General features: G+C 42.6%; 2 protein-coding genes across 5 annotated transcripts in view; both read right to left on the reverse strand.

Annotated features, from left to right (window-relative positions):
• Window positions 1-17,294, reverse strand: part of LOC127047496 (spindle assembly abnormal protein 6 homolog) — a 40,449-nt gene extending 23,155 nt beyond the window's left edge. For 3 of the 4 annotated variants that reach the window (XR_007773393.1, XM_050945824.1, XM_050945826.1), the window contains exons 1-7: window positions 17,275-17,294; window positions 7,351-7,411; window positions 6,757-6,836; window positions 5,778-5,882; window positions 3,330-3,501; window positions 529-606; window positions 278-397 (exon numbers count right to left, since the gene is read on the reverse strand). Coding sequence is in view for 3 of the 4 variants with exons in the window: in XM_050945824.1 (XP_050801781.1) it covers window positions 278-397; window positions 529-606; window positions 3,330-3,501; window positions 5,778-5,882; window positions 6,757-6,836; window positions 7,351-7,377 (582 nt within the window). In the remaining variant the exon portion in view is untranslated. Of the gene's footprint in view, window positions 1-277; window positions 398-528; window positions 607-3,329; window positions 3,502-5,777; window positions 5,883-6,756; window positions 6,837-7,350; window positions 7,412-11,681; window positions 11,718-17,274 lie in introns of those variants that run through there. The other variant, XM_050945825.1, reaches the window with a different exon arrangement.
• LRRC2 (leucine rich repeat containing 2) overlaps window positions 1-18,323 on the reverse strand; it is an 865,563-nt gene that overhangs the window by 763,120 nt on the left and 84,120 nt on the right. The window lies entirely within an intron of this gene.

Consider the following 18,323-nt stretch of genomic DNA (forward strand, 5'->3'; position numbering starts at 1 on the left):
ATAATTTAAAATTCAATTAAATACAGTTAAAGAAAAAAGGCACACTAGGCTCACAAGAGATACAGACAATATTAAAACTCTACATTTACACATTCCCCCTTCACTGTAGAATGCAGGGAGTCTCTTTTTTAGAAGAAGCTATTAGATAAGGGACTATTTACTTCAACAGATTGCCAAGAAGTACTCTTGCATATCTATGCTATAGATATGAAGTATTCAATCTACAGGTTATTCTGGTGCTGCTCTACCTGAGCCAGATGCCTATATTTCTTCTTACCCGTAGCACTTTCTCCTTTTCTGCTGTGATTTCTTGGGAGTACTTGTTAGTCAATGAAGTGGTCTGCGATGTCCATTCATTTTGCAGTTTATCCAGTTCCTTACTTTTTTCTGCCAAAGCCTGAAAATATTACATGCTGATTTCTGTTTGCATAGCAGTTACATTTTTTTTTTAAAGTCAATTTGGTATAGATTTAGCACCACACTTTCAGGATTTGGTTTGGTTTTTTAAAAATAAAGGCTGCTTCCTACCTGCTGTGTTACTGTTAGTCTTTTCGAAAGTCCCTCGTCTGATCTGTGTAGCTTATCTTCCAACATAATGTTTTCCATCTAGTAAAAGACACCAAACCCCACAAACTATATTATAAATAATTAAGCAGCCCATGCTAAAATTACAGATTTTTCCTTTATAATAAGAACCTTTACCAATATGTAAAATGACACTGATAGTAATAATATGGGTGACAGTATAAAATAATTAGGAGGTCTCCTTCCAAACCACTAGCAAAATTAAAAAAAGTTATAATTCATTACACTTTCTACACAGCAAATATTGTAATATGTCAGTAAGTTATATGATTGAGGAAGCAGGAATGGAGGAAAGAAGTTTGCTCACAATATTGTAATGTATTTGGTTTTAAAAGGAAGATCTCTAAAGCACTTAAATATTTTTTATTTTCCAGGCAAATTTGCTGGTCTTGTGTATTTATTTCTCTGTTTCTTCTAGAAACAGAAGACTTTTGCCTAACTTCAAACCCACTTGTTCATCACAGTTTGAAACCTAGACTCAGCTGTTATTGGAGTCACACTCCACTTAAGAGATTTTAAAATAGCAGATGGGTGGGGGGAAATATTCTTACGAAGCAAACAGCATATACTCCATCTGCCAGGGACCTACTTGTGCCAGCCTAGATTTAGAGAGGAGGGAATTCTTTCCCATAGCACAAACTTCCCTTTAGATACAAAATTATCCTCACTGGGAGTTGAGGGAGATTCATTAGTTTAAAATCCAGGAAGGAGTTTTGAACTAATTATAGGTTTAACACATTCAGCATCTCTAGTTTTTCCCTCTCATAGTATAGTTTTCAAACCACTGCAGTCTAGTTATACCAGGCAGGCCCATTAAATGGAAACTTTCTAATGTTATCGCTTATTATTTTCAAGCATAAATATACAAGATAAAAACTTGTATTTATACACACACACACACACACACACACCCCTCTCTACCCTGATATAACGCGGTCCTCGGGAGACAAAAAAAAGTCTCACTGTGTTATAGGTGAGATCACGTTATATCTAACTTGCTTTGCCCCCACTTCCTTGTTCCTTGACCACCCCCTCCAGAGACCCTCAACCCTAATCACGCCCAGGACCCCACCCCCTACCTGCTCCAACCCCTATCCACTCACCTGCCCCTGACAGGCACTCACCGGCGGCAGCAGGAAGCGGAGCAGCCCAGCCCCAGCCCACTCCACTCCACCACTTCTCAGCTGCGGTGCTCCACTTCCCACTGCCGGTGAGTGCAGGGAGGTTGGGGAAAAGATGCCCCCCCACACTCACCTGCGGTGGGAAGCGGAGCGACGCGGCCCCAGCATGCTCCGCTTTCCTTGCCCTGGCCCCAGTTGTGTCACCTGCAGCAGGAAGCTGAGCACCATGGCTGGGAGGTGGCGGAATGGAGCGAGCTAGGGCTGAGTCGCTCTGCTTCCCGCCACAGGTGAGTGTGGAGGGCATCCTTTCCCCCCCAACCTCCCCGCACTCACCGGCGGTGGGAAGTGGAGCAGCCCAGCCCCAGCCAGCTCCACTCTGCCAGCTCCCAGCCACGGCGCTCCACTTCCCACCGGGCAGGCGAGTGCAGGAACTTTCCCCCGCCACCCCCCAGCGACACAGCTGGGGCCGAGGCAAGGAAAGTGGAATGGGATGGGGCTGCGTCACTCTGCCTCCCACCACAGGTGAGTGCGGAGAGGTTGGGGAAAGGACACTCCCCATACTCACCTGTGGCAGGAAGCAGAGTGCTGCGGCTGGGAGCTGGTGGAGTGGAGCGGGCTGGGGCCAGGCTGCTCTGCTTCTGCCACTGCTGGTGAGTACGGGGTGGGGATTCCTTCCCCCACACCCCTTCTCCTGAAGGACACGGCTGGGGCTGGGGCTGGGGCGAGGAAAGCAGAACGGGCTGCTTCCAGCCCCCCCGCTAGTCTCCCAGGCCACTCTGGGGCTGCAGGGCCCCCAAAAGTGCCCTCCCCCAGCTCCTGTCCCCTGGATCTTGGGGTGGGGAGGAAAGAGCCCCTGACTGCCCCCAAGACTTTCTGCCCCTTATTGAGCCCCTTGGCTCTGGCCTGGCCCAGCACCCTTAACACACTGCTCAGAGCAGCGTGTCAGAGCTTTACCGCCTTGGATGAGAACCTGCCTTATAATCAAGTCACGTTATATTGGGGTAAAGATGTACATCTAAGACACTGGGCCCAATTTTCATCTAATGTAAACTGGTAAAAAGCACCTCTCTTGAAGTCACTTGAGTTAGCCTCAGAGGGGTAGCCATGTTAGTCTGGATCTGTAAAAAGCAACAAAGAGTCCTGTGACACCTTTTAAGACTAACTGATATATTGGAGCTTAAGCTTTCGTGGGTGAATATCCACTTGCATCTGACGAAGTGGGTATTCACCCACGAAAGCTTAAGCTCCAATATATCAGTTAGTCTTAAAAGGTGCCACAGGACTCTTTGTCGAGTTAGCCTGATTCTCATCTTGGGTGTTACTGCTTATACATATGGTACATGCATACAACACCAGCTTAGCAATAAGAGATAGCCAATGTACTAATCATATGCTTTAAATATCCTTCTAATTTGGTGCTTGATCTTGGAATTGGATTTGCATGTGTGGACCACTACCCCCCCCCCCCGGGAAACCCATTCAAGTCAATTGGGCTCTACATGGAAGGATGGACCTTCATGGATCATACCAAGTTCAAGGCTTATCTTGTTCTATCTGATCTATTAAGGTTTTAATTGATAGTACTTGTGTTATTTCTTAATAAAAGAAAGACTTAAAACTAACCTTTAAATTTTTAATGCAGATGGCAAGATATTTCTTGATGTCACTGTCACTTCCTGCCAAAAGCTTTAGAGACAAGTGAGTGAGATGTTTGAATGGATTTGTTTCTACTACATTTAAATATGCAGGCATGCAATCCAATGCTGGGGAAGATGTTACAAGTTGAATTAAAAACCTATAAATATATCAACAAAAGGCAAGTATTAAAAACAGTCTCTTGAATCAAAAAGGTTATAGCCCTTTAAACTTCACTGACTTCCTGGGCTTCTCCCACTATTATTTTATAGAAACACTGAGACATCTGTGAATTCAACCAAGAACCTCCTCTTGACCAGCTCTGAACAGGGTGGCCATCAGAATGGACAGTCACATCAATTCGGAAAATTGTTTTGAACAACAGTGTTGACTGTCTAGACAGGTAGCTAAATTGTGTTCAAACCTGGTATTGAGAGCCATTTTTAAACTGTGTTTTCAAATGAATTTTAGATCCAGCTTTCTCCAGTACAGACAGGCCCTAGACGTGCTGCACTAGTCAAGGAGCAAGAAGTAAAAAGTTGATCTACACGAGAAATAAACTAAACTAGAGCAGTGCTTCTCAAAGTCTGGCCGCCGCTTGTTCAGGGAAAGCCCTTGGCGGTCCGTACCAGTTTGTTTACCTGCCACGTCTGCAGGTTCAGCCGATCATGGCTCACATTGGCCGTGGTTCGCTGCTCCGGGCCAAAGGGGGCTGTGGGAAGCGGTGTGGGCCGAGGGATGTGCTGGTCACCCTTCCCGCAGCCCCCATTGGCCTGAAGCAGTGAACTGCGGCCACTGGGAGCCGCGATCAACCAAACCAGCGGACGTGGCAGGTAAACGAACCAGCCCGGACCACCAGGGGCTTTCCCTGAACAAGCGACGGACCTGCTTTGAGAAGCACTGGACTAGAGGAAAAAATTTTTTTTCCCTAAACTGAGTTAGCTTACATGATATGATGTACCACTGAACATCTTGCATACACAGTTTAACACAATAATAGTGCTGGGTACAATGTTGTAGCCCCTCAGGATTTGTCTTCACTAGAAAAAAGATGTATTGTGTGTTTACTAACATATGGTAACAAGATAAAATTCTAGTAAAAAGACAAGACAATTATAGTTTTAATATATGCTAGCAGGTCAAGGTAAACCCTAGGTTCTCCCTTTAAGTTTACCTCAACCTGCTAACACAAATGAAGACTAAAAACCTTTAGGCCTCATCTACACCACAGTTCTTTTTTACAGTTAACTCAAGGGAGCTAGTATCAGAGGGGTGGCCGTGTTAGTCTGGATCTGTAAAAGCAGCAAAGAGTCCCGTGGCACCTTATAGACTAACAGAGGTTTTGGAGCATGAGCTTTCGTGGGCGAATACCCACTTCATCAGATGCATGTCTGGGAGCTAATGCATTTGAAAAGGCTAGGATAGATATTCCCCAAACATCTGTTCCAAGATACAATGCACAAGGGCAGCATGAAAGATGGCACTCAGGGTATGTCTGCACTCCAATTGGGAAATGTGATTACAGCATTAAAGTTAGCTCAAGTAACAAAAGCAGTGAAACAGCAATCCAGAGTACTTGAGTACTCACCTATGAACATGGGCAGGCAGGACTTCACTGCTTCATCTTCACTGCTTTGATGCTATAATCACACCTCCTGATTGCAGTGGAGACATACCCATAGGTGCTTATGCACAAAGCTGAGAACAGGTAATCACACAAACTGAGACAAGCTCAGATAATAAGTAAGAGAGGGCAGAGTTATGTAGAACTTTGAGGATGGTAACAAGATGCTTTAAATCTGATTCAATAGTAAATGAGGAGAAACTGGATGGGTTGAAAGTGGGCAGTAACGTCATCAAAACAAGAGGCAATGAAAATGGCTTTAGCTGCAATATCTTGCAGGGTGCAGACAAGGATGATGTGGATTTCAGGGAGACCAGAGAGGAAGCTGTTGCAGTAGGCAAAGTGACATACAGTGAGGGCCTGAATGAGAGATTTGTTTGAGGATGGAAAGAGAAATCTTGGAAAAGCTGAGGAAGAGGTGGCAAGATTTAGATATGCCCTGGACATGAGGCGATGGAGGAACCAAGTCAACATCCACATTGCAGTCTTGAGTGAAGGGAGAATGGTGCTGTTGATAAGGAAAGAGAATTTTAGTTCTTAAATTACCAGGAGAACAGCAAAGTGGTCTTTCTCTACTATTTTTTCTTAGCAGAGTTAAGGAACTTTGCAAATACAAAACCACATGAACAGCTCCCCTGGCTACCTCTATCTCTGGCAATTGTAAAGGCATTACTCATCATCACCACGATATCCAAGCACCCATACAACCTACTGTGAGGGTTGCAGTGAAATGCTCCCTCAGGTAAGAATTTCCATTTATTGAATGCCCCTTTCTAATCCAAATTCTATCAAAATAATGAAACTGCCCTTACCGAGGCACTTGTTTTCCTTGTTCCAAAATGCACTGTTCTAACAAATCAATGAATTTCTGGGGAAAAGCTGAAAAATCTACAAGCAGTCCTTGTTGGCTCTTTAAACTGTAAAGGAAACAAAAGGATGGCAATGGTAAAGGAAAACAGTCAAGGGAAAACCATCTTTATTCTGAAATATCGTCAGTCTAGAAAACAAATTAGCTTTTCTAAATGGGATCTGGGTAGTAGTTCTATATTATTCAAACAACAATTAGGTTTTGTCATTAGCAGTTTCCCTTAGTTGGGCAGTTTTTCCTCTGTACTCTCTTATTAGAAGGTTTCAGTTTCTTCCCTCCTATTAAAATAGGATCTGGGTAGTAAATGAGACAGCTATATCTTTGAGAACACACACAAAGATAGTTACTACAAAAAAGTTTAAGAGAAAAGGATCTTATTTCTTTTTTAATACCAACTCCCGCCCTTATGTAAAAAGCCACCAGACACTGACTTTACTAAAGACAGCAATACTATATGCACCATAACTTCAGACATTACATGTTCATAAAAATAATTTTAACAGCATAAAACAGAACTTTCAAAAGAACCAAATTCATTCAATTAGGCAGCATATCTAACAATGACAACTTTTTACTATGTTAACATTACATTACACATACATTACAGAAGTTTTACATTATTAATGCAATACTTTAAAGAAGGATCATCATCTCATTTCCTATACTTCTACTCCTCTACGATATAAAGAAATCTTTCAGAATAGAATCTGCTTCTGAACTCAAATGCTGACACCTACATCAGTAAGTACATTATATTAAAATGACAACATAATGAAGCTGGTATGTAAACTGCAAAGAGTATATAGTAACAGTAAAATTAAGTAAGAAACATAGAATATTGTACATATTTGTTCTTCAAACAATGTTCACAATGATAGCAAGTTCCATTGTTTCCTGGATAAAAGCAGCAAGATAGCAATTACCTCTGAAAATCTTCTTCTCCTATAGCAACAGAATACAAGAATAATGGATCTGCATCATCTGTAATACGCACAGTAAGTTCCTGTCAAAGTTAGGGTAGAATTATATTAACATTATTTGTTGAACATTAACAGCATGCTGCTTGGCACCATAAAGTATACAGGAGACACGACACACATAAAAAGTTCACATTTACAAAAAAGACAAATGAACTACAATTAAGATACAAAGTACAAGGTGACTAAAGAGGTGCTTTTATCACACCTTTGGTTCAGACTTTTTTCATTTTGGTAAATAATAGCAGATTATTAGTGGTGACTCACATTGACAAGCATAGTCAAGTTTATCTACAATGTGCATTTTAAATCATCAGAATAATATTTTGTATGATCCCTAAACACATCACGGTACATTTAAACACAAGATTATATGGTTATACAGAGATTTACAAAAAATGTTTCATAGCACCTTATAGAATCTTAAGCAATGTAAAAAGCAAAAAAGTCTGTGTCACTGCATCAAGGCAGTTTACATTCTGTTTTAGCACACAAGAGATAGCAGATGTACAAAAGATGATTTTTTGATACAGAGCATACCTTCTTATGGATAGGACTTGATGACATACAAGTTTCAACAGTTAGCTTTACATCAGCCCTCCTGCAACATAAATAGAGACTCTCACACTCAAAAGACATTTCATCAAAAAGGTATAGATTAACATTTGAACTCATGCTTTTTACAAACTTATTGTTACATGGTGTTAAAAAAATTGGTACTACAGTTCTATTCCTGCTATGAATAAAATTTGGTATGGCTAGACAAATTTATAAACATTTGAGTGAAGTTGCAAATGCCTAACCAGTCAATAGGTTCTGTAATCAAAACACCTACTCAATATTTAATGAAGACTGACGTCTCTCAGTGCATAAAGTTAAGCACATGCAATGAGTCTTTTCAGAATTGTTGCCCTATTTTGTACCATAGTTACGAGCACAACTTAATCCTCTGTATTATTTCTACCTACAAACACTCTTTCAGAGCTAATACTTTTAGATTTCCATGTATTGCAATATTAACCGTTTCCTGTTTTAATTTTGGGTGTTTAATACTGGCTATTGTTGTAGTCATGTGTCCATGGACTGAAGAGATTCTTCAACCATTACAACTTTTTTCTTAAAGTTCAGAAATAAATGGAAGAAAGTTTCAACTTTTTATCAATACTTTCTTCTAATGATTTAGTAGGCTATAAAACTGCTTGGAATGAACTCTCAGAAGTTACATTTTATTTAATAAAAAAAATCCTCCTTAGCACTGAATATTCACACTGTCAGAGGAATGGGGAGCCTCTGCAGGAAAGCATCTGCGCATTATCCAACCACCAGAAACAGCAGTGACAGATCTCTAGCAGACAGGACCTTAAATTCACCAGGCCTCTCCATACTGTGGTTACCTCTCCTTGAAAGACACGGAGAATGCTAAACCAAGAATAAAAACTACAGCACTAACTAGATCCTCTATTTTCAGTACTGAGAGCCAAATTTTCAGAAGAGCTCAGCACCTACTCAGGGGTCAGCTCCCATTTAGGCACCTAAATATGTGCTAGAGTTTCAAAACAACTCAGCGTCAAATGTGGTGATAACTTCTGAAAATCTGGCCAGTTATTTTGATGCCTAAATGGGAGCTGAACTCTTCTGAAAAATGCCATCTTAGCAATCAGTCTACCCTAAATTAAAGCATTAAAAGCTAAAGTAAAATATTTTCCCTGTCTCAGCTGTGTTGCATCACTCCCATAAAATGTTCTCAATAATTTAATGGGATACTGGCAATTAGACGCCAAGAGTGCAAGATTTGAAAGGCTGCAGACTGGCGACATCAATGGGGCCACCATGATAGATATCTTAATCCAAGTCAGATAGCCCTACAGGAGCAAATACAGTGAGTACAAAGGGATGCAGGCAAGACTGAACAGTTTCTTAATTATTTTTAATAAAAGTTTTAAAGAAAAAATAATGGAACTGTTGCAACAGGAAATTGTTTATTCTCCAATTATATAAATTTAATTACATCCTACACAAAATTACACTATGGTAATTAGCATCTTGTGGTCCCCTGCCTTGCTAAAACTGCACCATAAATTCCTCAAAGCTGCATATACAGATGGTTACATTTCAGAACTAACAGTCTCATCTTAGAACTTAAGTCAGAATGTTCCAGTTATCCTGTGGAAGCAAAGCCTCAAGAATTCTTCCATTTCTTTAGACAAGGTAGTTCTACTGTTAGACAAGATCATATTTCTCAGAAAGGTTTAAAAGCATTCTAAGTTGTATAAATATGTTGTATTTTACAGAATGTTTTGTATTCATGTATTTTACAGAATGTTTTGTATTCATTTATTGTAGAAACTTATTAGCAAGTAAACTGTATGTAATCTCTGTTTGCGTATGCAGAATCTGTCAGAAGTATTGTCAAAAATAAACAGTGTGCTAGAAGCAGCTTATCATCTTCCAGGGATAATTGTTACAGAGGTCTGTGTGAACTTCAAAATATGTAGAAAATTAGATAAGAAAAGGGATGAAAGGTTTGCGGTAATACTGTAAAATCACTCTCTATTGTAAACAAGCGAGGTACAAATATAGACAAAAATGAGTTAATAGTTTTGGAATAGTGAAGATGTAAACTGCATGCCTGTTCTCAGATTGAGTCAAGTATTAACCCTTTCTGTATTGTGCAGATTTATCTGATTGAGTGTCATCAGAATTGAGCCCATCAGCACTTCTAAGGATCCTGTGGTATTTAGAATCGCTGAAGGACCAAATACATTAAACCACATGCATGCAAGAGGAAGTGAGAGGTGATGCATTTACAAGGTGGTGGTTTGCACGTGATGGAGAAATTTCACCTTTGTCTCAGGGAATATGGCAGATTACTAATTCCCCTGAAGTCTACATAAGGCCTAAAGGGTATGTCTATACTTAAAACGCTACAATGGTGCAACTCCCATCTGTGTAGATAATCCACCTCCCCAAGAGGCAGTAGCTAGGTCAACAGAAAAGTTCTTCCGTCGACGTAGCACTGTCAATGCCATGGGTTAGGCTGGCATAGCTATATCTTCCAGGGCTATAGATTTTTCACACCCTTGAGATTTGTACCTATACCAATGTAAATTCCTAGTGTTGACCTGGTCTCAGAGTCATGAGGAGCCCACAGCACATTCAGAACACTTGTAGCTCTTTGTGAGCACAAAAGGAGCCATGTACCAGTAAGAATAAGTGTATTAAACCAAGTTTACAACAGGAGATGATAGTGTGTGCACGCATGCTGGAGGGAAGGTACAGTACTTGAGTAAGAGCCCATCAGAACTTTTCAGAGGTTTCCAAAGTCTATCAGATCATTTGCACACTAGATAGACACACAATACCCGAGGGGCAATTCACATCTGACTTTCTAAACTCCCTTATCTCAGAAATTACTTCTGATTTTCCCCAAAATTTGGCTAACCAACCAACCAACCAAAAAAAAAAAAAAAGTACACACACATGCCAGATAGAAATTTGAAACTGAAAGACCATTTCACAGAGGGGGGGCCTGTTTCAGGCATAAATAGAAGGCTGTCTACAATCTTAAATGTGCATAATCTCTTCCAATTAGTCCTTATACTGCCATGGTGTATACACTGAAGTGCCCCATACTGCCCTTGTTCATCAGTATTCTGTGTTAGGCTAAGCTGGAAGCACTCTTGTGAACAGTCGTATGCTCCTCACTCAGCCAAAGTCCTTAAGACAAGGCTATAGTGATGATCAGTGTCATGAAGTGCTGCTATCAGACAAACAGGTTATAGGGCTACATTCATTCACTGTTCAGTTGGAATCCCATTTGGCAAGAGCAATTTTCAAGTCTTGCATACATGTAAGTCACTGCTATAGTAAAATACAATGGAGCGCTCTTACCCTTAAAGATGCCTCCTTCTCCCCCTCCCCCTCCCCCCCGTTTCATGGTTGAGACATGTTGGCAGGGCAGTATGGGGAAGTTTGTACCACTGCTGCCCAGTATTTGTTTTGTTAATTAAATAAAAGAATTGAGTGTCCAAAAGTGTCAATTTAGAACTAAATCCACTAAAATTAAAGAAAAAAATGGTATCCCATGACAAAAACATTTGATGTGACAATTAGCACAGCTGATTTGGAGGAATTTGAATATATGCTTCTTTACTTATACAGTATTTAGAAATCAAAAGTTATAATTACTGTGTCCTATAGTGTTTGAGGGGTCATCCTTCAGATGGTTAGTAGATCTCGAGTTAGCAGATGTTGGGTGTGTTAACCTACAGCTTGAGCACTGACACACATTTGTAACCCCAGGTTAAGAACTGTTGAACCCTAAGGCCCAACATGGGATTCCAGAGTCTACACTACATTACGTGGGCCTGAGTCCAACCATCCATATCCCAAACTTCCTAATGCCCTCCCAAAATGTGGCCACTCCAGTTCTTCGTTCGTGGTGCAGCATGGGAACATTTTACCGTCCACAGACTAGAGTGTCCAGAGAACAGTCAACCCATGGGATCATGGAATACTTTTGGTGCACTCCCAGAGCAAAAGTCCAGTGTGGCTGCACCTACACTGCAAAGCAATAGAGCTTGAACCATGGGTCCCGGTTTGACTCAGATTCAAACCATCCACCCTCATGGGGGTGGGTCTGAGCCCTGGGATAACATAATTTGTGTTTAGACGGAAGGGGGGTTAGGCTTGAGCCTGAGTTCAAACCCTGGGCTTACACTGCAGCCTAGACATACCCTCAGAGAGTACAGAATCAAGCTAGACAAAGGTTCACGAAAATGACAAGTCTTTATATGATTCATTTAAAAATATGCTGTTTCACAAAAGGTGTTATCTTTTTTAACTATCTTCATGCTCATCCAAACATTTACCTGCAAGAGGAAGACAAACTTCATCAGACACACTTTGGGAAAGCAGGTTAATTTTTTTTAGACTGCAGAATCATTCTTACATTTGATGTGAGAATACATATCAATGTTTCCTTCCAATAAAGTGAGCCTTGCTGCTCTGCTTGGACAGAAGTCTAGAGATAGTCAAAAATGAGAGGAAATTAAAGATTTGCCAATTTACTACTCCTTTTTATCATGGAAATTCAGTTTTGATGAGAAGTTGCTCCTAAAATTAAACACAAAACACATCAACCACTCCTAATCAAGCCAGTGTAATGAGGCATACAGGAATCCTACTCCAAGTCATGATTGCTAAGGCAGCTATTGGCCAGGGTCTCTTTTTATAGCTCACTCTATGAATTATTGCTAGGTGGGAGAGGAAAGATATCTATGGTTAGGAAAGATCTTTAAAACTAAAATTGTGTTTTGGAAAAGTGGTGTGTTTAAAAAAAGAAAAGAAAAGAAAAGCATAATGCTCATAAAACACCAGAAAACAGCCTGGAAACTAAACTTCTCTCTTTAAATACAAAACATACAGAGCACAGGAAGAAACAAAGAAACAGTAGGGACATGTTTGAACTATCCCACTGATGGGATTCAACCATGTGCTTTCCATGCTTTGCTTCTATTCTGAGGTTACCAACAAAGCAATCAATGGCATTTATGGTTGTGGATTTCATATGGACAACTCTGAGCAGGGTTCAAACTGACAGCCTAAAATGCCTGCATATACTATTTCTAATATTTTAAGATACCCAATTAGTGCCCTAAACTATTCCTTTCTATATTATATTCTCCCTCCCTAGAGTGATTTTGCTTATCAATCTGACCTAACACTGCGTATGATATTTTCTTATAGCTTTCAGTCTGCTTGCACTGTAACATCCAAGGATATGTCTGCACTGCAATAAAACACCCACGGCTGGTTCATGTCAGCTGACTGAGGCTTGCAGGGCTCCAGCTATGGGGCTATGAAATTGCAGTGTAGATATTCAGGCTTTGGTACCCCAAGGGAGCCTGAACACGTACACTGCAATTTTATAGCCCTGTGACCTTGTGTCAGCTACATGGGCCAGCCATGGTTTTATTGCAGTGTAGACATATTCAAGTGTACCACCTTCCCTAGGAATCTTTCTAGGCTCTTACTGACCTGTTAGTTATCCTTATAGGAATGTTTCTCTCATGTATAGGGTTCTAAATATTTACCATACACCTTCTAAGTCCAGGATGATAGCAAAGATGATACTTCAGTGAGGTCCTGAAATTCCCACCAGACCGCGCTTCCTGAATTCATGGGAGGGGAGCAGAGACTGTGCTAAACTTGCCATTCAAGTGCTTCCAACAAATAACCCTGATTTGAGTCATGCACTGCAGGCAAGACCAGTGCAAACTTTCTCACACAGCAATGGTATGATGCACTTCAATCCAGTCCTGAAACACTCCTGCAAGATGCATCATGACCCAGCTACAGCAACAATCTGGTCACAGCGTTACCTTGCCACATCCTTCTGTGATATTTATCAAAGAAATCCTGAAGTTTCTAAGACAATTCTATGACACTACTGCAGTTGGCAAATACAAAACAAAGTAATATAGTCAGGAAAACAACTAACAGAGGAGACCAGAGGAATGTCATGCCTAGAGTACGATTTCTCACTTTCTCCTTCCAACTCTTCTAGACTGCTCTTTGGCAGTGTGCAAGTATATTGATTTATGTGGTGGGTTTGTAATCTGCGCAAATGGAGACCAGGAAGAATCTAAAATAAATGACATTTGTGACTTAATATGTGATTCCAGTCCAGGTCCATCTCAGCACAGAGGAAAATTTGCTCAGTTATCCCAACCAGGTCAGTATTCAGATGAGATACTTACATGGAACAATTAAATCCTGAGAGACCCAGAGTTGGGGACTCAGAAGGTGACACTACTCCATAAGCGCCGATTCCGTGGGTGCTCCGGGGCTGGAGTACCCACGGAGAAAAATTAGCAGACGCTCCACACCCACCGGCAGCCAAGCTCCCCCCATGCCTCCTTCTCCCCTCACTCCCCGTCTTCCCCCGAGCCTGCCGCATCCCTGTTCCTCCCCCTCCTTCCCAGCGCTTCCCCGTTCCCCCCATGCACACCACCTAACAGCTGTTTGGCGGTGCTTAGGACTTTCCGGGAGGGAGGGGGAGGAGTGGGGATGTGGCGTGCTCAGGGGAGGAAGTGGAGAAGAGGCAGGGCAGGGGCAGAGTCTTGGGGGAAGTGGCTGGAATGGGTGAAAGGCTGGGGTGGGGCGGGGACTTGGGGAAAGGGGCAGAATGGGAGTAGAGCATGGGAAGGGCAGGGGCGGGGCAAGAGAGTGTGGCTTGGGGGGGCGGTCAAGCACCCACCAGGCAGAGGGGAAGTCGGCACCTATGCACTCCATCTGATTTAATACTGAACCAGCACCCAACAGGATTCTAGGGGGCATTGGGTGCTGCAGACACCATTCTTTAGCTCAAACTTAACACACAGAACTTGACCATGTATGGAAAATAAGGTTCCCATGACATCTTTGGGGGCATCTTGCAAAGAAGCCTTCAGGAGCTCAGTATGGGAAGCAAAAAGCTCCATTGCTATCTAGTTTGCAGCAAGGGGCAAATTGATGGGAAAATATCTGAAACAGAACATATACTGGGCTTAACACAATAGCGACTGTCCCAGTGCAGAAGAAATTGAGGAGCAAATCATAAATGATGGAAGTCCTATTATTAAGTAATTAGCAGATTTACCTAAAGATAAGGAATGGAAATGTGAGGAAAGTGATGGAGAATCATCCAGTTTTCCTAGCAGCGTAAAAGAGAGCGATGATGAAGAATGTGGCTCATGTGAAAAGGAGTGCAATGACAGAGAAAAATCTCATTTACATGAAAAAGAGAAGCAATAGAGAAGAATCAGCCTTGCATGATGACAGAAACAGCAGTGAGAAAAATTGCCTACCACAAATCGATACATCAGATCCTGCTTTATGGCCGTCCATAAAACTCTGCCGATATTGATCATACAATTTTGAACTAACTTCAAATTTCTGACCTCAATTGTGCTTTGGCACAATATCCCATTCCAAGTAAATGCGGTAAGCAAGGCATTACAAACTCAGTCGATGGACATCACGACTGCTACCACTTTTGAGAAGCTGCCTTGATTCTGTTATGGCCTCCAGAGGCAACAGTTTTGAAGATCCAGCACTACTGCCAAAGAAATGGTAGAAAACTTAGGCCACGTCCAGACTAGGTATTAAAATCGATTTTAGATACGCAACTTCAGCTACGGGAATAACGTAGCTGAAGTCGAATTTCTAAAATCGAGGTACTCACCCGTCTGGACGGCGCAGCATCGATGTCCACGGCTCTCCGTGTTGATTCCGGAACTCCGTTCGGGTTGATGGAGTTCCGGAATCGATGTAAGCACGCTCGGGGATCGATACATCGCGTCCAGACTAGACGCGATATATCGATCCCCGAGCAATCGATTTTAACCCGCCGATGCCGCGGGTTAGTCTGGACGTGCGCTTAGGAGTTGAGCCTGTCTTCAAGGAAACTCATTCATTGGAAGAGGAGAGAGTTTGGTTGTAAGGGCAGAAATGAGGTGATGGGAAGCTTAGAATAAAAATTAAAGACACCACTCGATTGTCCATCGAAGAAAGGTTCGGACAAATGAAGCACCACAAAAAGACCGGGGAAGGCGGGGGAAGAATGGGGATTGTATGACCTCAATAAGCACTCTCCACTCCAAGTTCTCCAATTCATTCATGATGCAGAGTTGAAGGATGCTTTTCCTAATATGCGGATAGCTTTGAGGATTCTGTTCATGCTGATGGTCAGTCAAGTGTGAATGCAGCTTTTCAAAGCTGAAGCTCATTAAAACACATCTTTGATTGACAATGCCTGATGAGAGACTGACATAGCTTACTATTTTATCTCTCGGAAATGCCATTGACCAGTCTTTGGATGTCTCTGATGTTGTGCTTCAGTTCGCAAGGGCAAAGGTGAGAAAAGCAACCTTTTGAACTAAAGGACTATACATCACATTCTAAGGCTGTCACTTACTGTAACACTATTACTAGTCCACCCAATGTTGATACACAGTTCAATTTCTTGATATTAGTACATTTCAGTTATTTCTTAAAATTAAAGAGAATCTATAAGCCTAGAGGAAACTACTTTTTTTTTAAATTTGCTTATATATGGCGTGAATAAATACAGATTTACAGATCCCAGTATGCGAATTTATTCTTATTATGACAGAGATAAAGCATGCATGCCAATTGTGCATCAAAGTCATGAAATGGGCTACAAATGCAATAAAAATAAGGTATTCAAACATTTACTAGTAGAGGGGAGGACACCGAAGATGCTCCTCACCTGGGGCGCTATTTGATCTAGTGCCAGCCCTGTCTGCATGTAACGTGCAAAGTACTGATCACATCAACTGCTTCTAGGCCTATCCCAGCATAACAGTGAGTTCTTAACACCAGATAACTAAATAGCTGACTACACATTAAATTTAAAAAGTTTTATCATCATTTAATTTGTAGGAAAGAATTAAGGTGGTAGAACTACTGAATATAAAAAAAATGATACTAATATGACTTTTAGATTTTTGTAAGTAGTTTTGATATTCAGGAAGGCAGGAAGTTGTAGAAATAATAGGAAGGGAGAAGAAAGCTAGTGTGTAATATATGAGAGAAAGACAATATAGCATACATACTGCCCCTCAAACTAGGATTATTCAAGATTTTCCTTTAGAATGTACAAAGCATGTTTATGACTTCCCTTGCACTTCTGTGAGACCATTTTATGTCATTGCCTAACAATCTGCAACACTGATAAGTCTCACAGTATTTTCATGAGTCTCATAATATTTGGTGTTTCTTGAAGCCCCCACTCCTGGAGTCATGTGGTTAGATGAAAATCTCAACTTAACAAAAAAAAATTTTCTAGCCGTCCTGGTTGTGGGGAAAACTTGAAAATGGGACTCCTCCACAGGCTCAAAAACACAAAAAAGCACATAAAAAGAAATTTACCATTTAAGAACAAAATCATTTTTCACCCAGAATGTTTACAGTTGACAGCTCTGAACTATTGAATGTGTTTGTTACAAGGCTACAAGGCTTTAAGGCGTCAATATCTCGTGGGAATAGATTTATAAAGCTAGGGGGTTATTAGAAGAGGAAGGCCGGGGTGTTTTTTTAAAGCTACAAGTAAAGTGTTCTGAGTTTGTCAGTTTGGGTGAGGCTGTGGCTACCACGCAGCGGGGGCTAGTGATCCCAATCGACAATACTGCCTCTCCCCACGTTTCTGGGAACAAAATGCAAGAAGCTTGGGGGCACTTCCTCCCGACCCCTCCCTTTGCAGGCTCTGCCTACCCGCCTCGCGCCCAGCCGGGACCCGGCGGCACTCACCTCCCCTCGCAGCCCGCGCAGCTGATCACCGCGGACACCCCCTTACAGAAGAGCGGCTCTGCCATGCTGCCGCGAGCCCGCGCATCCCCGCGCCCCTACATAGCCCTGGTGCTGCCGTCGCCGCCTGCGCTGGGCGCATTAGCTCCCTACCTGCACCTGCGGGGATTCCCCGCCGCCGCTCCCTGCTGGACTCGCTTCCCCCAGCCCCTGCCGGGCGGCTTCCCGCCGCTGGGGAGACCGCGCCGGGCGGAGCCGCGGAAGGGGGACGCGCCCTCGTTGCTCTACCCTTGGCAGTGGGGTTGCCTACGGCCGCAGGAGCCCTGGCGGTGCCCGGTGGATGTTAATCCCTGGATCTGCCTTAGCAGCAAGCAGCCAAAGAGCAGCTCCAGCCTTGCCAGCGGGGGTCTGCTGGTTCCTGCGCCGGCAGGTTAACCTAGGGAGAGAAAGTCCAGCTTGTCTCTGCAGGCGGGAGGGTTAGGAACGATTGAAAATGACAAGTGAAGGTCTCACGTCATGGAGGAGATGCCACCTCCTAGCAAAGCCCATATTAACTTTCGCTAAATAGCAACATTATGCCCGGCACTGATCCCATCCCATTGACTTAAATGTGAATGGGACTCGGATGTTAGCAACAGTCATGCTACTGCCTGCTTAGTAACAACTTTTCTGAAAGAAAGGCTCTGGCTGCAGGCAGGTTGGCAGGGAGGGAAGTGCTAGGAATGCTGAGGCCAAATGTCAGGGAAGGGCACCGTCTGTAGACGGCAGGGAGAGGTACCATCCATCTCCACAGGCCTCCAGCGCCCACGCTCCCTGAGGAGAGCCCCTGAATCAGGGCTGCAGCCCCTCAGCCCACTGTTGCCCTGGCTGCATCCTCCCTTTCTAGCCCACAACACCAGGACTCTGGCAGAGGCTCTTCCATTGGGTGATAATGTGGGTGCCCCAGTCGCATACCACATGTGGGAAGCATGGGTCACAGGCACGTTTGTAGTCTGCATCCACTGAAGGCACATCCCAGCATTTTCTTCCTTGATTGAAGCCCCACAAGCCTGCCTTTCACTTATTTTATGCATTGTTGTTGTAGCCATGTTGGTCTAAGGATATGGAAAGCTTGTCTCTCTTTCACCAACAGAAACAGGTCACAACTACCTCATCCACATTGTCTTTCACTTATAGGCAACTCTTGGATAAGAGTTTTTCTG

The sequence above is a fragment of the Gopherus flavomarginatus genome, chromosome 3 (genome assembly GCF_025201925.1).
Source record: "Gopherus flavomarginatus isolate rGopFla2 chromosome 3, rGopFla2.mat.asm, whole genome shotgun sequence".
NCBI classification, from domain to species: domain Eukaryota; kingdom Metazoa; phylum Chordata; order Testudines; family Testudinidae; genus Gopherus; species Gopherus flavomarginatus.